At 43.7% G+C, this 18,001-nt stretch overlaps 1 protein-coding gene across 2 annotated transcripts in view; it reads right to left on the reverse strand.

Annotated features, from left to right (window-relative positions):
- Window positions 1–18,001, reverse strand: part of CD34 (CD34 molecule) — a 178,001-nt gene that overhangs the window by 99,616 nt on the left and 60,384 nt on the right. For both annotated transcript variants that reach the window (XM_069238622.1, XM_069238623.1), the window contains exon 3: window positions 11,236–11,504. In XM_069238622.1, the coding sequence (XP_069094723.1) occupies window positions 11,236–11,504 (269 nt within the window). The remainder of the gene's footprint in view (window positions 1–11,235; window positions 11,505–18,001) is intronic.

An 18,001-nucleotide genomic window follows, 5' to 3' on the forward strand; every position in this document is an offset into this window, starting at 1 on the left:
AGATCAACCACAAAAGAGATATTGAAATAAGGCGTGGGGTGCAAATACAAACATAAATATAAATTATCCAGCACATATTATTAAATTAAGGAAAGAAAGAAATAAAGTATTAAAATTATACAATAAGGACCCGACAAATAGCTGTATTAAGGCTGACTTAAAAAATCTAAATAATGCATATCGGAAACAACTATGGGAACGTAAACACCAGGAACATCAAGACCTCTGGGCAAAAGCCCTATTTCTAAGTAAAAAACAAAATACTCAGGGTTTTTGGAAAATGGTCAATGATTTGAATAAGGCTCCGAGCACTTTGTTTAGTTCAAATATCCCAGAACCCGTCTGGGTTGACTATTTAAATCAATACTTTGATGAATCCAAGCTAGTTGATAAAATCTTAGAAGTGGCTACAGAAAAATTAAGTCCAGGGAAAATGATATCAAAATCCCTTTTCGTCCAAAAGGAAAATAAAGAAATAACTTTCTCAGCAACAGAAGTTAGCAATTTAATAAAAAAAAGTAGAAATGGGGGTGCTCCCATCCCCAATGGGATCCCGAATGATCTGTTTAAACTAGATTCGACTTACTGGGGTGAAAATCTTGCCCCTACTTTCAATAATTGTATATTGTCAAGAAGTATTCCCAAATCCTGGAAATTCACCCAATATTTAAAGGAGGTAACAAAACAAAACCTGAGAACTACCGACTAATAACTCTAATAGACGTAGAAGCCAAATACTACACAGGTCTCTTACTGGAACACCTCCGTAGCTGGGCAACGGAAAATAGTATTATCCCTCCTAATCAGACAGGTTTTGTAAAAGGCCTATGCACCGCTGCAAACATATTAACCTTATCAATGATTAATGACATATGCAAACACAAAAAACAGCCCATGTATCTGTGTTTTGTGGACTTTAAATCAGCTTTTGATCCGGTCCGGCGACCTCTCTTATGGGAGGAACTAGCTTCCTGAGGAATACCGGAGACTTTATTAAAAGCCATACAGCAGCTACATACAGACACGTGGGTAAGAGTCAAGGTAGGGGTTGGCTCCTTCCTTTCAAGGAAAATTATGACAAAGCAGGATTGAAACAGGGCTGTGTGCTGGCCCCATACCTTTTCAATCTCTTCTTATCTGATTTATCTGTGGAATTAAACAGGGTAAACAGGCACTCTCCAAAGCTCGGCGATATAATTATTTCAAATCTGCTATGCGCAGATGATGTGGTTCTCCTGAGCCAAACTAAAGTAGGACTACAGCGACTCATTGTTAAGATATTTGAATACGCAGAGCAGAGTGGAATGGAAGTTAACCAGGATAAAACTAAAGTAATGAGAATCAGTAAAAAATCCTTAAAAATCAAATGGAAATCACAAAGGGGCCCTCTGGAACAAGTAAATCAGTACAGATACCTTGGTGTACTTTTAGACAAACGCAGCTCCTTTTTTTCCCAGAAACAGGAGTTATAAAGAAAAGGCCACGTGCTAATATTCGCTTTCCAAACTTTAAAAATATTCCTAACCGGCCCTAGCTATCGGCCCCTGCTTAAAGTCATCGCAACCAAACTAATTCCAACTCTAGGATATGGAAGCAAAGCTCTGTGTGGGCAAGACGCTACTATCCTAAATAAAATAATTGGAAAAGTCTTTAGGTCCCTATTCTAGCTACCGGGATACACCTCATTAGCACAAATTAGGCTGGAGTTTGGCTATGTAAACCAAAGCATAGACAGAAAAGCCAGCTACATCCAAGCCTGGAAACAGTTACAGCTGGCAAAGGAAAATCCGCTCTGTTGTGCCCTTTGGAAAGAGATCAGCTCAAACACCGCAGCCACTGGGCGCCGGTACTAAGACCAGGCACTAATCGACCTAGGGGCAGTGGAGTTATGGGACTCAAATATCTCTTACATTTCTTTTTTTTTTTTATTTAATTGGATTGTAAAAAAAAATCACTAATCATGGACAAGGATTTACTAGCTACTAAATCACACTCGTGGATGATCATTAATGATTACAAACTTTTAAAGCTTCAGCCATACCTGGAGGCAGGGTGGACCAAGACAGATAAAGATCTTTTTATTAAATATAGATTTGGGATTATTCCGGGCAATGCCCACCTAGTACCATGGGAACGCTCTCTAAAAATCCCACAGTGTAGGCTATGTGGTAACGGACATGAAGATATAATTCATTTAGTTTGTATTTGTAACGTTTTAAGAACCGAATGCAAACTTCTATTGAAGTCATTATTTAATCAGAGGGGTATACGGTCTTGCTGGCAAGCAGTGATTGCCTGCCTCAAACCCCAGGACATTGTTTTAAATGCTAAATTTTCGAAGTTTCTACGCTTGGTATCTCGAAAACTTCTAATGTTAGAGGACAATTAATATAAAAAATCTTTGCACAGGAGTGTGGAAACCCTTTTTAGATAACAATAGGTTTTGGTATGCTTTTTATCATCTAGATTGTAGAATGTAAAACTGATATTTTGTATTGTATATTTATTATTTTTTATAGAATAATGTGATGTATCAATGTATTGATTTATATTAATTACGCATCAAGAATAAACTTGTAACTTGGTAACTTGGCATTGTAAATATCAATGCAGCTCTGGCTCATTAATGGCTTTTCATTTGGGATTTTAAAATTTCCAACTTGGATTGGCTTGGGCCAACAGACAACAGTGAGGTGCACTGCAAGTAAACTAGTACTTCATCATCATACTGCCACACACACTGTCATGACGAGATGGGAAGAGGAAAGAAGAGAGACAGAGACGACATATGTAAAAGAAGAGAGGAAGGAGCTTTGAATAAAGGAAAGGAAAGCTAGAGAAGCAGATTGATGAAGGCAGGGCAAAATGAAAGGATGGAGAAAGACTGAATGAGAAGAGGGAGAGAGCAATGGATTAGTAAAGGGAAAGAGAGTAGAATGAGACATAAAATACTAGACCAGGGAGCGAAAGAACAGATAGAAAAGTAAATGGCAAAGTGAAGCCTTAAGGAAGGAGAGAGGGTGTCTCCAGGGAAAGATATAAAATGTATCACATACACTAGCATAGTTCCCTTGCAGTCCAGCAGTCTAGGGCCTAATTTAGTGGTAGATGGTAAAGAATAATCTCCTGATTTATGAGGCAAGTGATAACCTAAGGATGAATCTATCAGTGGAATTTCTTTAGTAATTTGGACACCCATGATTCCTTATGCAGCCCCCAGTTTTCAGTAGTTTCCCTTGTATTGTTTCTCACTTAACCAATTAAAGTTATTTATTAAACAAATGTTATATTTTTATTTTGTTACGTCTATGAATATAATACCTTCATCAGTTTCATCCCGAGGCTGGGATTACATTCCCCCACCCGCCCAAAAAAAGTAACATGATGGGGAGCTGCGGCCAACACGGCCAATAGGTCAAAGGAGCCGGGGATCGAAAAAGTTTGGGAACCACTGCCCTAGGGCCTATAGTCCAGGAGTGGTAGTGGCAGGCAACAACAGCGCCCCGCGATGCAGAAGTGAGAGCGGCACTATGTAGTACCCTGATGTCAGCGCTCCTCCCCCTCCTCTCTGCTGATACTTCCTGGGGCCTGTAGTCCTGGAGCGGTATTGGCAGGCAACAACAACTGCGTCCTGCGATGCAGGAGTGAGAGTGGCGCTCTGATGTCAGCGCTCATCCCCCTCTTCTCCCTGGTGCCTCCTGGCACAAGTGACCCTGGGGCCTGTAGTCCTAGAGCAGTAGTGGCAGGCAACAACAGTGTCTCGCGATGCAGAAGTGAGCGTGGCACTATGTAGCGCCCTGATGTCGGTGCTCCTCCCCCTCCTCTCCTCTGGTGCCTCCTGGCATGGGTGACCCCAGGGTCTGTAGTCCTGTGGTGGCAGGCAACAGCGCTGCAAAATCATATCTCTAGTTCCCTATATCTGATTTTTGTTCCCTATATATGATTTCTGTTGTTTTGGTATCTATTTGCTTCCCCACCAAGGACGTTATGGTTACGTCCGATGGCGCGGCGCTGAGGCGCCACGGATGTAACCATTACGTCCTGGGACCAGCCCTCGGGGGAAGCGCTGATGGCCCAGAGGGGGCAGAAGCCACTAGACACCAGGGATGTTTTTATTTTTATCTATATTGATAAGGGGAGCGACCCCTTAGGCAAGTGTCGCTCCGGGGGGGGAGGGGTTAAATTGTTTTTAGGCCATTTCTGCCTATTTCTATTAGGCCAATCTCCGCCGGGGGGCAGAAACCACTTAGGCACCAGGGATTGGTGTGTGTGTGTTTTGTTTAGTGGGGCAGCCCCTTGGGCAAGGGTCACTCACCATGGGGGCACATTACTGTTGGTCATATCTGCCCCCCTTCAAAATAAGAGGGTGGGGGTATCATATCTGCCCCCCTTCAAAATAAGATATAGCCATACCCCCACCCCAAATAAATGGGGCCAAAGTTGTTCTGTCCACCAGTGGGCAGATGGGGCAATTACCCCCGAACCACACCCAGGGGGGCAGAAAGTCTACTAGATGCCAGGGAATTTAAAACAAAACATATAGGCGGTCATTCTGACCCTGGCGGTCAAAGACCGCCAGGGCGGAGGACCGCGGGAGCACCGCCGACAGGCCGGCGGTGCTCCAATGGGGATTCCGACCGCGGCGGTAAAGCCGCGGTCGGACCGGCACCACTGGCGGGCTCCCGCCAGTGTACCGCCGCCCCATTGAATCCTCCAAGGCGGCGCAGCTTGCTGCGCCGCCGAGGGGATTCCGACCCCCCCTACGCCATCCAGATCCCGGCGGTCCGACCGCCGGGATCCGGATGGCGGTAGGGGGGGTCGCGGGGCCCCTGGGGGCCCCTGCAGTGCCCATGCCACTGGCATGGGCATTGCAGGGGCCCCCGTAAGAGGGCCCCTACATGTATTTCACTGTCTGCTGCGCAGACAGTGAAATACGCGACGGGTGCAACTGCACCCGTCGCACAGCTTCCACTCCGCCGGCTCGATTCCGAGCCGGCTTCATCGTGGAAGCCTCTTTCCCGCTGGGCTGGCGGGCGGTCTGAAGGCGACCGCCTGCCAGCCCAGCGGGAAAGTCAGAATTACCGCCGCGGTCTTTCGACCGCGGAACGCTAACCTGACGGCGGGACTTTGGCGGGCGGCCTCCGCCGCCCGCCAAGGTCAGAATGAGGGCCATAGTGTGGTGGTGGCTACCAACCAGTATGGGCATGGTTATGCCCCCACCCCAACTGTAGGGAGTAACAGTCTTTCAACTCTCCCCACACACTAAAACATCTTATCCCACAGCAAGCAAGAGGGCATTTGATTATTCTGGGTTTTGGTTTTAAATTTGGGCCACGAGAGCTTGGCTAACTCTCAAAATTGTCCCACTTGGAATGGTGAGGTGTGCACTTTTTGGACTTTGGGACGCTGCCATGTACAAAAATCCACAAGACCTAGACACATCTGAAAACTAAACATCTGGGTGAGTCCAGGGTGGTGTCCTTCACATGCACTCGCACCATTTTCTTACCCACAATCCCCTGCAAACTTCCAACTTTGCTGGAAATCACACGTTTTTTTTCAGCATTTTTGTGATGGAACCTTCCGGAATCTGCAGGAATCCACAAAATTCCTACCACCCAGCATTGTCTCATCTATACTGATAAAAATTCTGCCCCACTTGTCAGCCTAAAACCGTTTTTTTTTTCAAACTTCTCTTTTGGACACGCTTTGGTTCACCCTCAATTTCAACATGTTTTTGGCTATTCCTTGTCACAGGCACTTGGCCCACCTACACAAGTGAGGTATCATTTTTACCAAGAGACTGAAGGGAACGTTGGGTGGTAGGAAATTTGTCCTGGTGTGGTGATCCCACACAGAAATGTGGGAAGATGTGATTTTTTAGCTAAATTTGAGGTTTGCTGAGGATTCTGGGTATGAAAACACTAGCGGATCCACGCAAGTCACACCTCCTCGGATTCCCTTGCATGTCTAGTTTTCAGAAATGTTTGGGTTTGGTAGATTTCCCTATAAGGCTGCTGAGCCCAGGACCAAAAACGCAGGCCCCCCGCAAAAACAGGTAGTTTAGTATTTGATCATTTTGATGTGTCCACATAGTGTTATGGGGGCATTTCCTTTCGCGGGCATTAGGCCTACCCACACAAGTGAGGTACCATTTTTATCGGGAGCCTTGGGAATGGAAGGAAATTTGTGGCTCTTTTCAGATTCCAGACCTTTCTGTCACCAAAATATGAGCAAAAAGTGTTTTCTTAGCCACATTTTGAGGTTTGCAAAGGATTCTGGATAACAGAACCTGGTGAGAGCCCCACATGTCACCCCATCCTGGATTCCCCTAGCTGTCTAGTTTTCAAATCTACAGCTAGACACTCTGCAAAAAAACACGTCAGATTTCAATGTAAAAATGTGATGTGTCTATGTTGCATTTCCTGTCGCGAGCATTAGGCCTACCCAAGCAAGTAAGGTACAATTTTTATCGGGAGACTTGGAGGAACAAAGAATAGCAAAACAAGTGTTATTGCCCCTTGTCTTTCTCTACATTTTTTCCTTCCAAATGTAACACAGTGTGTAAAAACGAAGTCTATTTGAGAAATGCCCTGTAATTAACATGCTAGTATGGGCACCCCGGAATTCAGAGATGTGCAAATAACCACTGCTAATCAACACCATATCTTGTGCCCATTTTGGAAATACAAAGTTTTTTTATACCTATTTTTCACTCTTTATATTTCAGGAAATTAATTGCTGTATACCCGGTATAGAATGAAAACCCATTGTAAGGTGCAGCTCATTTATTGGCTCTGGGTGCCTAGGGTTCTTGATGAACCTACAAGCCCTATATATCCCCACAACCAGAAGAGTGCAGCAGACATAAAAGTATATTGCTTTCAAAACTCTGACATGGCAGCAAAAAGTTACAGAGTAAAACGTTGAGAAAAATGTCTGTTTTTTTCACCTCAATTTCAATATTTTTTATCTCCGCTGTTATTTTTTGTAGGAAAACCTTGTAGGATCTACACAAATGATCCCTCACTGAATTGAGAATTTTGTCTACTTTTCAGAAATGTTTAGCGTTCTGGGATCCAGCATTGGTTTTAAACCCATTTCTGTCACTTACTGGAAGGAGACTGCAAGCACAAAAAATAGAAAAAATGGGGTATGTCCCAGTAAAATGCCAAAATTGTGTTGAAAAATTGGGTTTTCTGATTCAAGTCTGCCTGTTCCTGAAAGCTGGGAAGCTGGTGATTTTAGTACCGCAAACCCTTTGTTGATGCCATTTTCAGGGAAAAAACCACAAGCCTTTTTCTGCAACCCTTTTTTCCCATTTTATTGAAAAACACAAAGGGGGTCATTTTGACCTCGGCGGTCTTTTTGAAAGACCGCTGAGGGACCGCCGTGCAGGAGACCGCCAGTGGTGGTGGTTTTCCACTCGGCCTATTATGACCGTTGGCAGCTCTCCGTCCTTTTTTCGGACGGAGAGCCGCCAACAGCCATAATGGCGGGAGGCGGGGAAGTGGAGGTTGCTCCACCTCCACTGCCACGCCAACAGAACACCGCCCAGCGAATCACATCCTGTGATTCGCAGTGGCGGTGTTCTGTTGGCGGTGTGGTGTCGGTGGAGCTGCCCCCATGGCTCCCGTCCCCTCCCGGAGGATCGTCGGACCAGGTAAGTCGATCGTCCTTGAGGGGAGGGGGGTGGGGGGGTATTGGGTGTTGTGTGCGTGCGTGGGGGAGTACGTGTGTGTATGTGAAGGGGGTGAGTGCGTGTATGCTTGCGGGGGTGTTGTGTGTATGGGAATGAGTGCGTGTATGTCTGTGGGTATGTCAGTAGGGATGTGTGCGTGAATGTTTGAATGTGGGTGTGCGTGTCTGCCTGTGTGTGTGTATGTAGGCATGTATGTTGGCGGTGTGCGTGTGAGTGTGTAGGTTGTGCCTGCGAGCGTGTCGTGTGGGAATGGGTGATGTGATGTTGGGGGTCGGGGTGGGGAGGGGAATCCTGCCACCTTTGAGGGGTGGCAGAGGTGGTGGGGGGGTAGGGGAGGGGACGGGGTGGGGGTGGAGAGTGGGGGAGACCCCTATCAGTGCCAGGGAAGGACTTCCCTCGCACTGATAGTGCTTACCGCCTTGGATTTCATGGCGGTTCATACCGCAGGAAATCCACGGCGGTAAGCCTGGTCAAAATACCGCCGGCGGTATAGTGACGGCCGCCTGGCTGGTGACCCAGGTCTCCAGTCCAGCGGTCATCTCCGCCCTGGCGGGCAGAACAGAGAACCGGTGGATGACCATGCGGTAATCGCCATGGTCATAATTCCATGAAGGGAGACCGCCAGCCTGTTGGCGGTCTTACCACCAGTTCTCCGCCTTCCGCCAGGGTCGTAATGACCCCCCATATGTTTGCTGTATTTTGGCTAATTTCTTAGTCTTCTTCAGGAGAACCCACAAACTCCGGGTACCTCTAAAATCCCTAGAATGTTTGAAAAAAAGGACACAAATTTGGTGTGGGTAGCTTAAGTGGACAAAACGTTATCAGGGCCTTAAGCGCAAACTGCTTCAAATAGCCAAAAAAAGGCCTGGCACCTGAGGGGGTAAAAGGCCTGGCAGCGAAGGGGTTAAAAGTTTCTCTTTTTAGAAATTGGAGTGGGAAATGTATTGTGTTTTCGTTTCTACTTTATAACTGTTTTGGTACTGATAACTGCTTTACACATTTCTCCTCAGTTAAGCCTGTCTGCTCTGTGCCACGGCTACCAAGGGTTGAGCTCAGGTTTAAAATATTGAGACGTAACTGGACCTAGTAAAGAATAGTGTCACTATTACTTGAAAAGACTACCATTTACTTCAACCAATAATTCACTTGCTCACATAGAGCAAATTAACTCAACAGAGAATTATCCACAAAGCACCAGGACATAGCTAAAAAGAAATGTTTTACGGCATGGGTAAAGAGGGCAATTGCCCAGGGTCCCCACATTCCACGGGGCCCCTGATTATGTAATCTTTCTCTCACTCTAGGTCCCCTTATATTCATTTCTGATAATAATGCAGGCTTCAATAGTAGAAAAATAGGCAATACAATTCAAAGTTTCTCTGAACATGGGGTCCAAAAATATCTCTGGACCAGGGCCCCACAAAATCCGAAGATGCCTTCGGCTTCCAGTACAATGGCTAAGCATTTTATTTGTTCTGTATCCTCACCTCCCACTACAAAAATGCCTCCTGCAGCAGTGACAGTGGGCTTCACCGCCACAAGCCTAACTATCCTCAGAGATTGTGAGTTCATGGAAAAATCGACATTTGGATCACCTTGCATTAGTCCTAACAAGATACTACTAAGTCATCCCCTTGGAGACAGGCAATTCACTTGTCATCTATAAGAGAAAAAAAATGTAAAAGAATACTTCAAAATAATTCCTTTCATTTCTACTTCGTTTATGCTCTCTAACCCTCACATGAGCATAAGTGGGTCTAGTCACTAATGAACAGCCTTGTATGTCTATCTGTAACAGACTCATGTATCATAAAGCTCCCTGTCCAGCAAGGTAAGTCACAACACTAACATGTTTTTGGTCTGATTTCTTTATCAAACTTGCTTCATTTACTACTGGGTGGTATCCTGTTGTAGCTGGCACAGGGTCATACTAACAGGATGCTGCTACTGCCAGAATACTTGAACAGGATGCCTGTCAGACCCATGCGCTGGTACTATTTAGCTTTACCTCTTCCTTTGTTTCTATGTCTCCTTTGACAGGCCTTGTGCATACCTGCGGGTATGGAAGTGAGAAGTAGGACAGGTGAAGACAGTGACCATGGTGTGCCAGCAAGGAGTAGCCATGCCAGGAGTATGGACTTGGGCAACAGAGGGCAGGGGAAGGGAGCAGGGAAAAGGTGGAAAGCTTACCACACTGGGCAGGCAGAAGAGGCAGTCGCAGCACAATGGACCACGAAGGGCAGGTAGGAGAAGAACTGACAGAACAACAGACCCTGGAGGTCAGGGGTTGGGTGGGCAACGGCAGAGAGACAGACAAAAAAGGCTGTGTTGGCACAACAAACCATGGAGGGCAGGAGGGAGGGGCAGTGGTAGCACAACAGAATGTGGAGGGCAGGTGGCATGGGGTACGGATGCAGACTTGGGGAATGGAGGGCAGAGGTGAGGTGGCAGGGGCCACAGTTTATGTAGGGCAGGTGGCAGGGGTTGTGGCAGAGCAACAGATTCCTCAGGCACCCCCCATAAGACGTAGGGGGTTAAGGTATCTCTACTCTGCTCTTTATGTTTTGTTACATTTTTTAAGGAGACAGGGACTTAGGGCCTCATTACAACATTGGCAGGCGGTGCGGAAACCTGCTCCTACCTATAAATACAGAGCGCACCCTGCATTGTTTGGAAGCAAGCTATGTTTTGGCAAGTACTTTATTCAGGTGTTTTGAGTCTATTGCTTTAAGATTGAATAGTATGCTACTCAATTGTTTCACTGGCGAGCACCACTTCGTGGTAAGTCTATAATTCTTTTGAAAATATAGTTTTACTACTTGATTTTGCCTCTTGTTTTAAGAACTATACTAGTAATTGCATGGTTACCACCTGGAGCCTTCATTGTCACTAACCCTCCCTTGCTGATGGGCCCTTGGAATGATCAATTTTTGTAATGTTTATTTTTTTGGCATTGCTGGTTCTCAAAAAGATTAATTACAGTAGCTGCTATCCTGTGAGTCATGGCACAATCTGATTGCATTTCTTCAAGGTAATAAGGATACTGCCTTTAAAAGTGAGTGTACGCCCTTAGGATGAAAGCAATGAAGATTTTCTGTACATAGATGGATCAGCAACTCACTTTTTTTTAAAATCCCTGTAAATGTGTAATTAGTCATTAACAATCTGTTAACGCAGGTCAAAATGCAGAAGTTACAGAAAATACAAAGAATATGCTTAAACAGGAAAATATTTCAAACAAAAGAGATAATTGAAGACTCACAATAGACTTGACAATAGAACGATCTGGGTGGTGCTGCTGAATGGGAGTGTGTGTGTGTATGTGTGTGTGTAGGTGTGTGTGTGTGCACATTTTATGTGTGTGTATGTGTGTAAATATAGAAGATGCATCTTTACTTTTCATATAACACAAAATAAATATAGCTAAACTAGATAAGATGAGCATAAATCAATTTGTATTAAAAAACATGTTTTAAAAATAAGTACCATTAAACGAGGTGCCCTAATTATGATTATTGACTCATAAGTCTTACCTCTCCATTCTCAGGGGGGGCAGTATTACTTGGCAAATGTGATACTGTCTTAGCAGCAGGTTGCGTGACTGTAGTTGGAGAAGCCTGCTCGGTGGTGTCAATATGTTTAGATGTTGTCTCAGTCGTGGCACTAAAGTGAAAGGCATTATCAGTTGCATTCTTTTCCAAGGAGGTAGTGTTTGCTGTAGCTCCTTCATCTGTAAAAGGTGAGATTGTTTTTCCTTCTGTGGTCAGTGTGTGAGTAGCATTCATCTCCGTTGTTGTGAGTTCTAAAATCAAAAGACATAATACAGTACAATTTGTTCAGGCTTCACACTACCTGCAGAAAAGTCACCTTTGTTCTGTGAATCACACACAAAACATTTCATTCACCTGAGTAGGCAAGGAGCACGTCGAGGAGCTCACGCTATGATGGAGGACTTCAGATTCCCACCCCTCAAATATGTCTCTTTTCAAAGCTAGCAATACCCAAGTGCCTGGAGGAGATTTACTGCAGAACATGCACTATAAAGATAAGCATGAGGAATGCTAATTGTTTCGCTTTTTAGGTCGAGTCTGCAACAGTGCATGAGCTTCAAGCAATTTTGCTTGTGAGACACTATTGTTTACACTAAAGGACTTGGAGCCTGCCAACTGCTTACCGTTTGTTGGGTTCTGTATCACTTCCATTCCTTTCTGTGGAGCAAAGACCAAGCACAGATTTACTTAACTCAATCACTGCCCGTCCACTGCCACTGACCTGCTTCCCCGTAACACGTTTTAGGGTTGAATGCGCGCAAGCCCTCTGGACCATGTTGTCATCTCTCCATGGGCTTCTAACCACACCCATGTCACACCCGTCACTTTCATTAGTTTGTGGGCTTGCCTTTTAAAAATCAATTGATTCCATTTGTGAAAGGCATGCATACGTCATGCCTTTTCCGGTGTTTAGCCCTCCTCGAGCGCATAGGTAAACTACTGAAAACATACAAGGCTCTGCGTTTTCAGCTGGTTTCTGGACTATTTTATCTTTTCATTTCCTGTGCAGCGCTGGGCAGAAGTCGAGCACTTTGCATGACATCAACCCTGTTACATGGATAATTGCACTTTTGCTGGTTACATGGATTATTGCACTTTTGACGGTAACATGGATAATTGCACTTTTGCCAATAAATTTCACTGCAAGCAAACTTCATTTTCCTTTTCTGTCTCCTTCACGCTCTTGGTGACCATCGGCTTGCATATGTGAAACTGTTTTACTTTTCATTATTAGTTTATTTGGCAAGAAAATTCCAGTTAGGAGTTTACAAAGCTAATAGCTCTAACTCGTGGAAACACAAGACCCGTTGCATTGCAAGTGTTTGTTTTAATATGTTTTACTGTGCAACATGGTTTTTTTTAAAAAGTGCTATGACATGGTCAAAGCTGGCTTGCACCCTTCCCAGTCTCTCCTAAACCTTGCTTGAACCTCTGAAACGCAATAAAGACCATGTCTACATGTGTGAACTGACATATTCTTCATGGTGGCAAGTTATTAACACTCAACTCACAGTCCCACTTACAGACCCACCACAGCTGAGACTCTCCACAGACCAGACCCATACCATCATGAGCAGCATCCACTCCGGAGCCCCCTGTTCTCACCACATTTTCAAGAAGGCCAACACATCCATCGCACCTGGGCTCCGACATACCCTCAACTGTTCCCTTAGAGACAGACACTTTCCCAGAAGACTGGAAGCATGTCAAGATCTGCCCGCTCTTGAAGAAATCAACGGCCGACCCCCTGGACCTCAAGAATTACCGCCCCATCTCTCTACTGCCTTTCCCAGCCAAGGTCACCGAAAAGGCCATCAACACTCAGCTCCATAAGCACATTGAGGACAACAACATCCTGGACACCTCTCTATCAGGATTCAGGAGCAGGCACAGCACGGAGACTGCCCTCCTTGCTGCCACAGGTGACATTTGCTCGCTCCTTGACGGTGGCCATACAGCAGCCCTCATCCTACTGGACCTATCGTCTGCCGTCGACACAGTCTCACACCTCACCCTCTGCTCCAGGCTCCACACAGCTGGCATCCGCAGAAAGGCCCTACAATGGACACGCTCCTTCCTGTATGGCCGAACACAGAGAGTCAGACTCCTGCCTTACCTGTCGGAACTTAGGGAGATCAGCTGGGGAGTTCCACAAGACTCCTCTCTGAGTTCCACTCTCTTAAACATCTACATGACCCCACTCGCATCCAATGTCGGGGTCCACAGACTGAATATCGTCTACTACGCCAACGATATCCAGCTGATCATCTCAATGACTGAAAACTCCTCTACTGCCAAGAAGAATTTTCACAACGGGATAGAAGCTGTTGCTGCCTGGATGAAGGATCGCTGCCTCAAGCTCAACTCTGACAAGACCGAGATCCTCATCCTGGGACCATCTACATCAGCCTGTGATGACTCCTGATGGCCACTGACCCTTGGCACCCCTCAGCCCTACAAACCACGCATGACCTGCCAAGTCAACTCAGTCACATCCTCCTGCTTTCTCACACTCCAACTTCTCCAGAAGATCTACAAATGGAGCCCAAAGAACTGCTGCAAAACCGTAACGCACGCCCTGGTCACCAGCAGACTAGACTATAGCAACGCCCTACATGCCGGTACCTCACAGAAGAACCTCAAGAAATTACAGCACATCCAAAACGCCCCTGGCAGACTCATCCTGGACATTCTCTGCTGCAAACATATCTCCAATCACCTAAGAAACCTCCATTGGCTCCCAATCAAGAAGAGAATTAACTTTAAGCTCCTCATCCACACTTACAAGGTCCTCCATGACCTAGGACCTGCCTTCCTCAACCACCGCATAACCTTCTACTCCCCCACCAGAGCTCTCAGCTCCATTCAACAAGCACTAGCTACCGTACCACCGCATATGAAAGACCTCGTCTGGTGGGAAATACTTTGAATACCTTGCGGCAAAGAGTTGGAACACCCTGCCCCTGCACCGCAGGCAGTCACCATCGCTACACTAATTCAGGAAGGACCTGAAAACCTGGCTCTTCAACTGAAGCTCAGAGGACAAACCCCCTTAGCAACTTGTGATCCTTACAGGTGGGTAGTTGCGCTTTATAAACCCTGATTTGATTTGACTCTCTTCCCTGAGAAGAAGGTAGAGTTGAGGATAGACGTGTGCTGCCTTGCTGTGTAATTCTTCAGGTTTATTGCACAATAAACTTCTTCAAACTTTAAACGACTCCATCCATACTTCAAATATGTTTCGACAAGAATAGTTGCCTGAAGAGGAACCCATGCGAGATACTTTTAAAAGTCTTTGTAGCATCTGAACTTCGTGGTCGGTAAATACGCATTCACACATTTACTATTTAATTACAGACATGACATGAATCTCAAGTCAGTGTTAAACCGAATGCTTTCTACGGACCTTTCGAACACGACAGACAACTGAGGGTTTTCAAATAATGCTGGCACATGATGTGGGTTTAATGGTTGCCGACTCTGCATGCAACATCAGAACTCAACATTGAATTCTTCATGTTGGCCTGGCTGCCCTACGCATGATTGTGAGTGAGACGCTCTTCAGCAATTCAGTGCATGTAACTCTACATTATCAAGTGAGGTCATGTAGTGTGACCTTACATGGCACCATATTTGATTCAGTTTGGAGATACAGAAGGCTGCTCATGTTCACTAACTGTGACGTTTTGGATTTCTGATATGGAGAGCGGTAACTTCTACACGCATTTTGGTGAGTTGGGTCTAAACTGCTTAATTTAACACTTTCACCTGAAGAAACTTAAAGAAAGGGTAAAATTCTTGGTGCAGTATTTTGATCTATTTCACTTTCTGCAAAGCTATACTCTTTTTCACTGCTTCTACAATGGTTTTTTATGGAAGTATTTACGAATTTATGACACTTTGTAGGTTTGTTGTGAAGTAAGGACAGTGGATTAGTTCAAGTCATTGGTGAAGATAGGACCTGGACAACTCCACTATATTTTATTTTTAAAAAATTAGTACCCAAAATCTCAGCCTCAGTACACCTCAACCATTTTAACCTTCTGGTGCTGAGCCAACTTTAAAATGGGAAAAGTGGAAAGAATATTTTATAAATTATGTTGTAGCCATGGATGTAACAAACAAAATGTCTGCTGAATGAAAAAAAGCATTTTTGTTTTTTGGTCCGCAAAGGTTAAATTTATACTCTAAAATGACCAAAGATGTAATCATAGGTGATATCAATATATTTGATGTAGCAGTTCATGACTTAGACATATACTTTAAACCTAAAGCATACTCAGGCATCACAAGATTAAAATTGTTCCAGCATAAATAGGAAAAGTTGAATTTATAGATGATTATATTGCTGACTTCAAGAGATTAGCAATGTATGCAGATTTGATGTCTTACAGGAAACGTTTATACAGAATCAACTGGTTATGCACACTTGCAATCCTGCAATCCAAGAATGCTTATTGGTCAATGGAGTTTCTGATCTATAAGACATTTTGGCAACAGTGCTTACAGCTGTGATTTCCAGCAGATACGCAGTTGCCTTAAAGAAGGAATCTAAAGGGGGAGACACAATTTGTAAGCTAAAAAAACAAAAATGCAAAAATACTTCTATTAATTTTGCTAAGGATAACAAATCTAAAGAGCTTCTTAGATGTTATCGATGTTGTAGCAAAGAACACTTAGCATTTAAAAAAACTGCCCAGCGGCCAAACAAAAGTGTAGCAATTGTGGGATTGTTGGTTATTATGCAAAAGTGTGTAGGAAGAAGAAAAGGTGTGTTAAATGTGTTTATGAAATCAGTAGTAATGAACTACCCACTAACGAAGATGAAAATGAAGACAAAGTAGCTTGTCTATGCAATGATTTAGTTTTGAATATGTATGATGCATGTTCTAAGACTAAATCTGAATGTTGGACGGTCATTGGAGGAGTACCATTAATGATTTATGCTTATTCTTGTTATCCATACACCATCATTAACGGAGAATTATGGGAAACAAAATTTGTAGACAAGGTTGGAGAGTGATTATTTTCTCCTGACATCAATCTAGAGGGGTACAGCGGTGAACATAGAGATTTGCTGGGATTTAGATTCAAATTCAAACACAGATCAACACATGATAAATTGTATGTGGCACAAAAGGACCCGCTGTTCTTAGATGATTTGATTAAAGAAACCTACACATTATACTTGAACCCTAATAGTAAGGAACAGGTATTCATAGTTGATGATGATGTAAATGTGACAAATAACATGTTAGCAAACGTTCCTGTGCATTTAGCAGCAAATTAGGGAAACTTAAGAGATTTGAACACAAGATTCTATTAAAGGAGGATGCTAATCCCACATTTCACAAGGTACTATTCATTGTCCATGAAGAGGTTTAAGGAGTTGAATAAACTTGTGTCTTTTTAAGCAGTACTAGCCTCTGACTGTGTATCCCCATTGGTTGTGGCCAGACAGAAAATTTGCAAAATCAGGTTATGTGTTAATTAAGTTGTATGATGGAACCACAACTACCTTAACAACAAATTCCTTTGCAACGATGCCTGAACAACGAATATGTCTTTACAATGAAAGTCTTTACAACAACTTCCTTTACCACAAAAAAGCCTTACCATTCATGCCTTTGCCTTGCAAATGTCAGTATTTTACAGGTAAGTATGAATCCATTTTTATATATGTGTATATGTAAAATGGGTTTATATTTACCTGTAAAATACTTATATTTTTGTTCTAAAGGCATGATGGTATAGACAGATGCGTAGTAAAAATATTATTGGTAGGTATTAATATATCTACACCACTCCACACCAACGCGTTTTAACTTCTCCAAGTCTTGTCAATGATCAAGACTTGGGGAAATCAAAACACGTTGGTGTGGAATGATGGCAAGTTTATTTCAAATAAAGACTTGTAACTAATCACCTGGGAGTGCGGTGTCCTTTTTGGATAATTATATATATAACTGTTACCTGAAAAAACTTAGATTTTCATTGTAAAGTCGTTTGTGATAAATGCATATTAGTTGAAAAAAAATTATTGTAAAGACTTTCATTGTAAAGCCACTTTTGTTGCTCAGGCATCGTTGTAAAGGCATGTAGTTGTTCTAGCGTCATTGTAAATGCTGTTTCCCATTGATTTACGTCATCTCAACAATAAAATAATAGTGGATCAGTTTGCTTCACTAAGAATAAACGAAATGGTGATTTCACTATCAAGCTTTCATTTGCATACTATCAGATCTCCTTATCCCACAAATCTAGGAAATATACTAAATTTGTAACACCTGAGGGATGTTTCCAATTAAAATGATTGCCATTTAGATTGGTATCAGTGGCAGTTGTGATGAGGTCAGAATTTACGTGATGAAGGTTTTAGTGAAATTAGGTGGGTCTGTGGATCAGGTGTCTGCCTGAAAGGTAAGTGACAGAGTAAGAACTCTATGGAGTTTACCCTAGTAGGTTCCTATGAAGTACATGACTAGAAAACCTTGTGGATGGTTGTGTGACCTTCACAGAGTTGGTGTGTGTTGGTTGATGAGTTGCATGTTGTAGCTGTGTTGGTTGATGAGTTGCATGTTGTAGCATCTGGGAATGTCACACCTTCTCTCTGTTAAAAAGTGTCAGAAATTGACAATAAAAGTAAATGTAAAGGTATAGTGAAGGGCTGCCTTGTAATGCTTCCCAATATAAAATGCACTTTTACAGACCTCTCTATTTCATCCATTATTCACTTGATTCCAGAAAT

Source organism: Pleurodeles waltl, chromosome 6 (genome assembly GCF_031143425.1).
Source record: "Pleurodeles waltl isolate 20211129_DDA chromosome 6, aPleWal1.hap1.20221129, whole genome shotgun sequence".
NCBI classification, from domain to species: Eukaryota; Metazoa; Chordata; class Amphibia; order Caudata; family Salamandridae; genus Pleurodeles; species Pleurodeles waltl.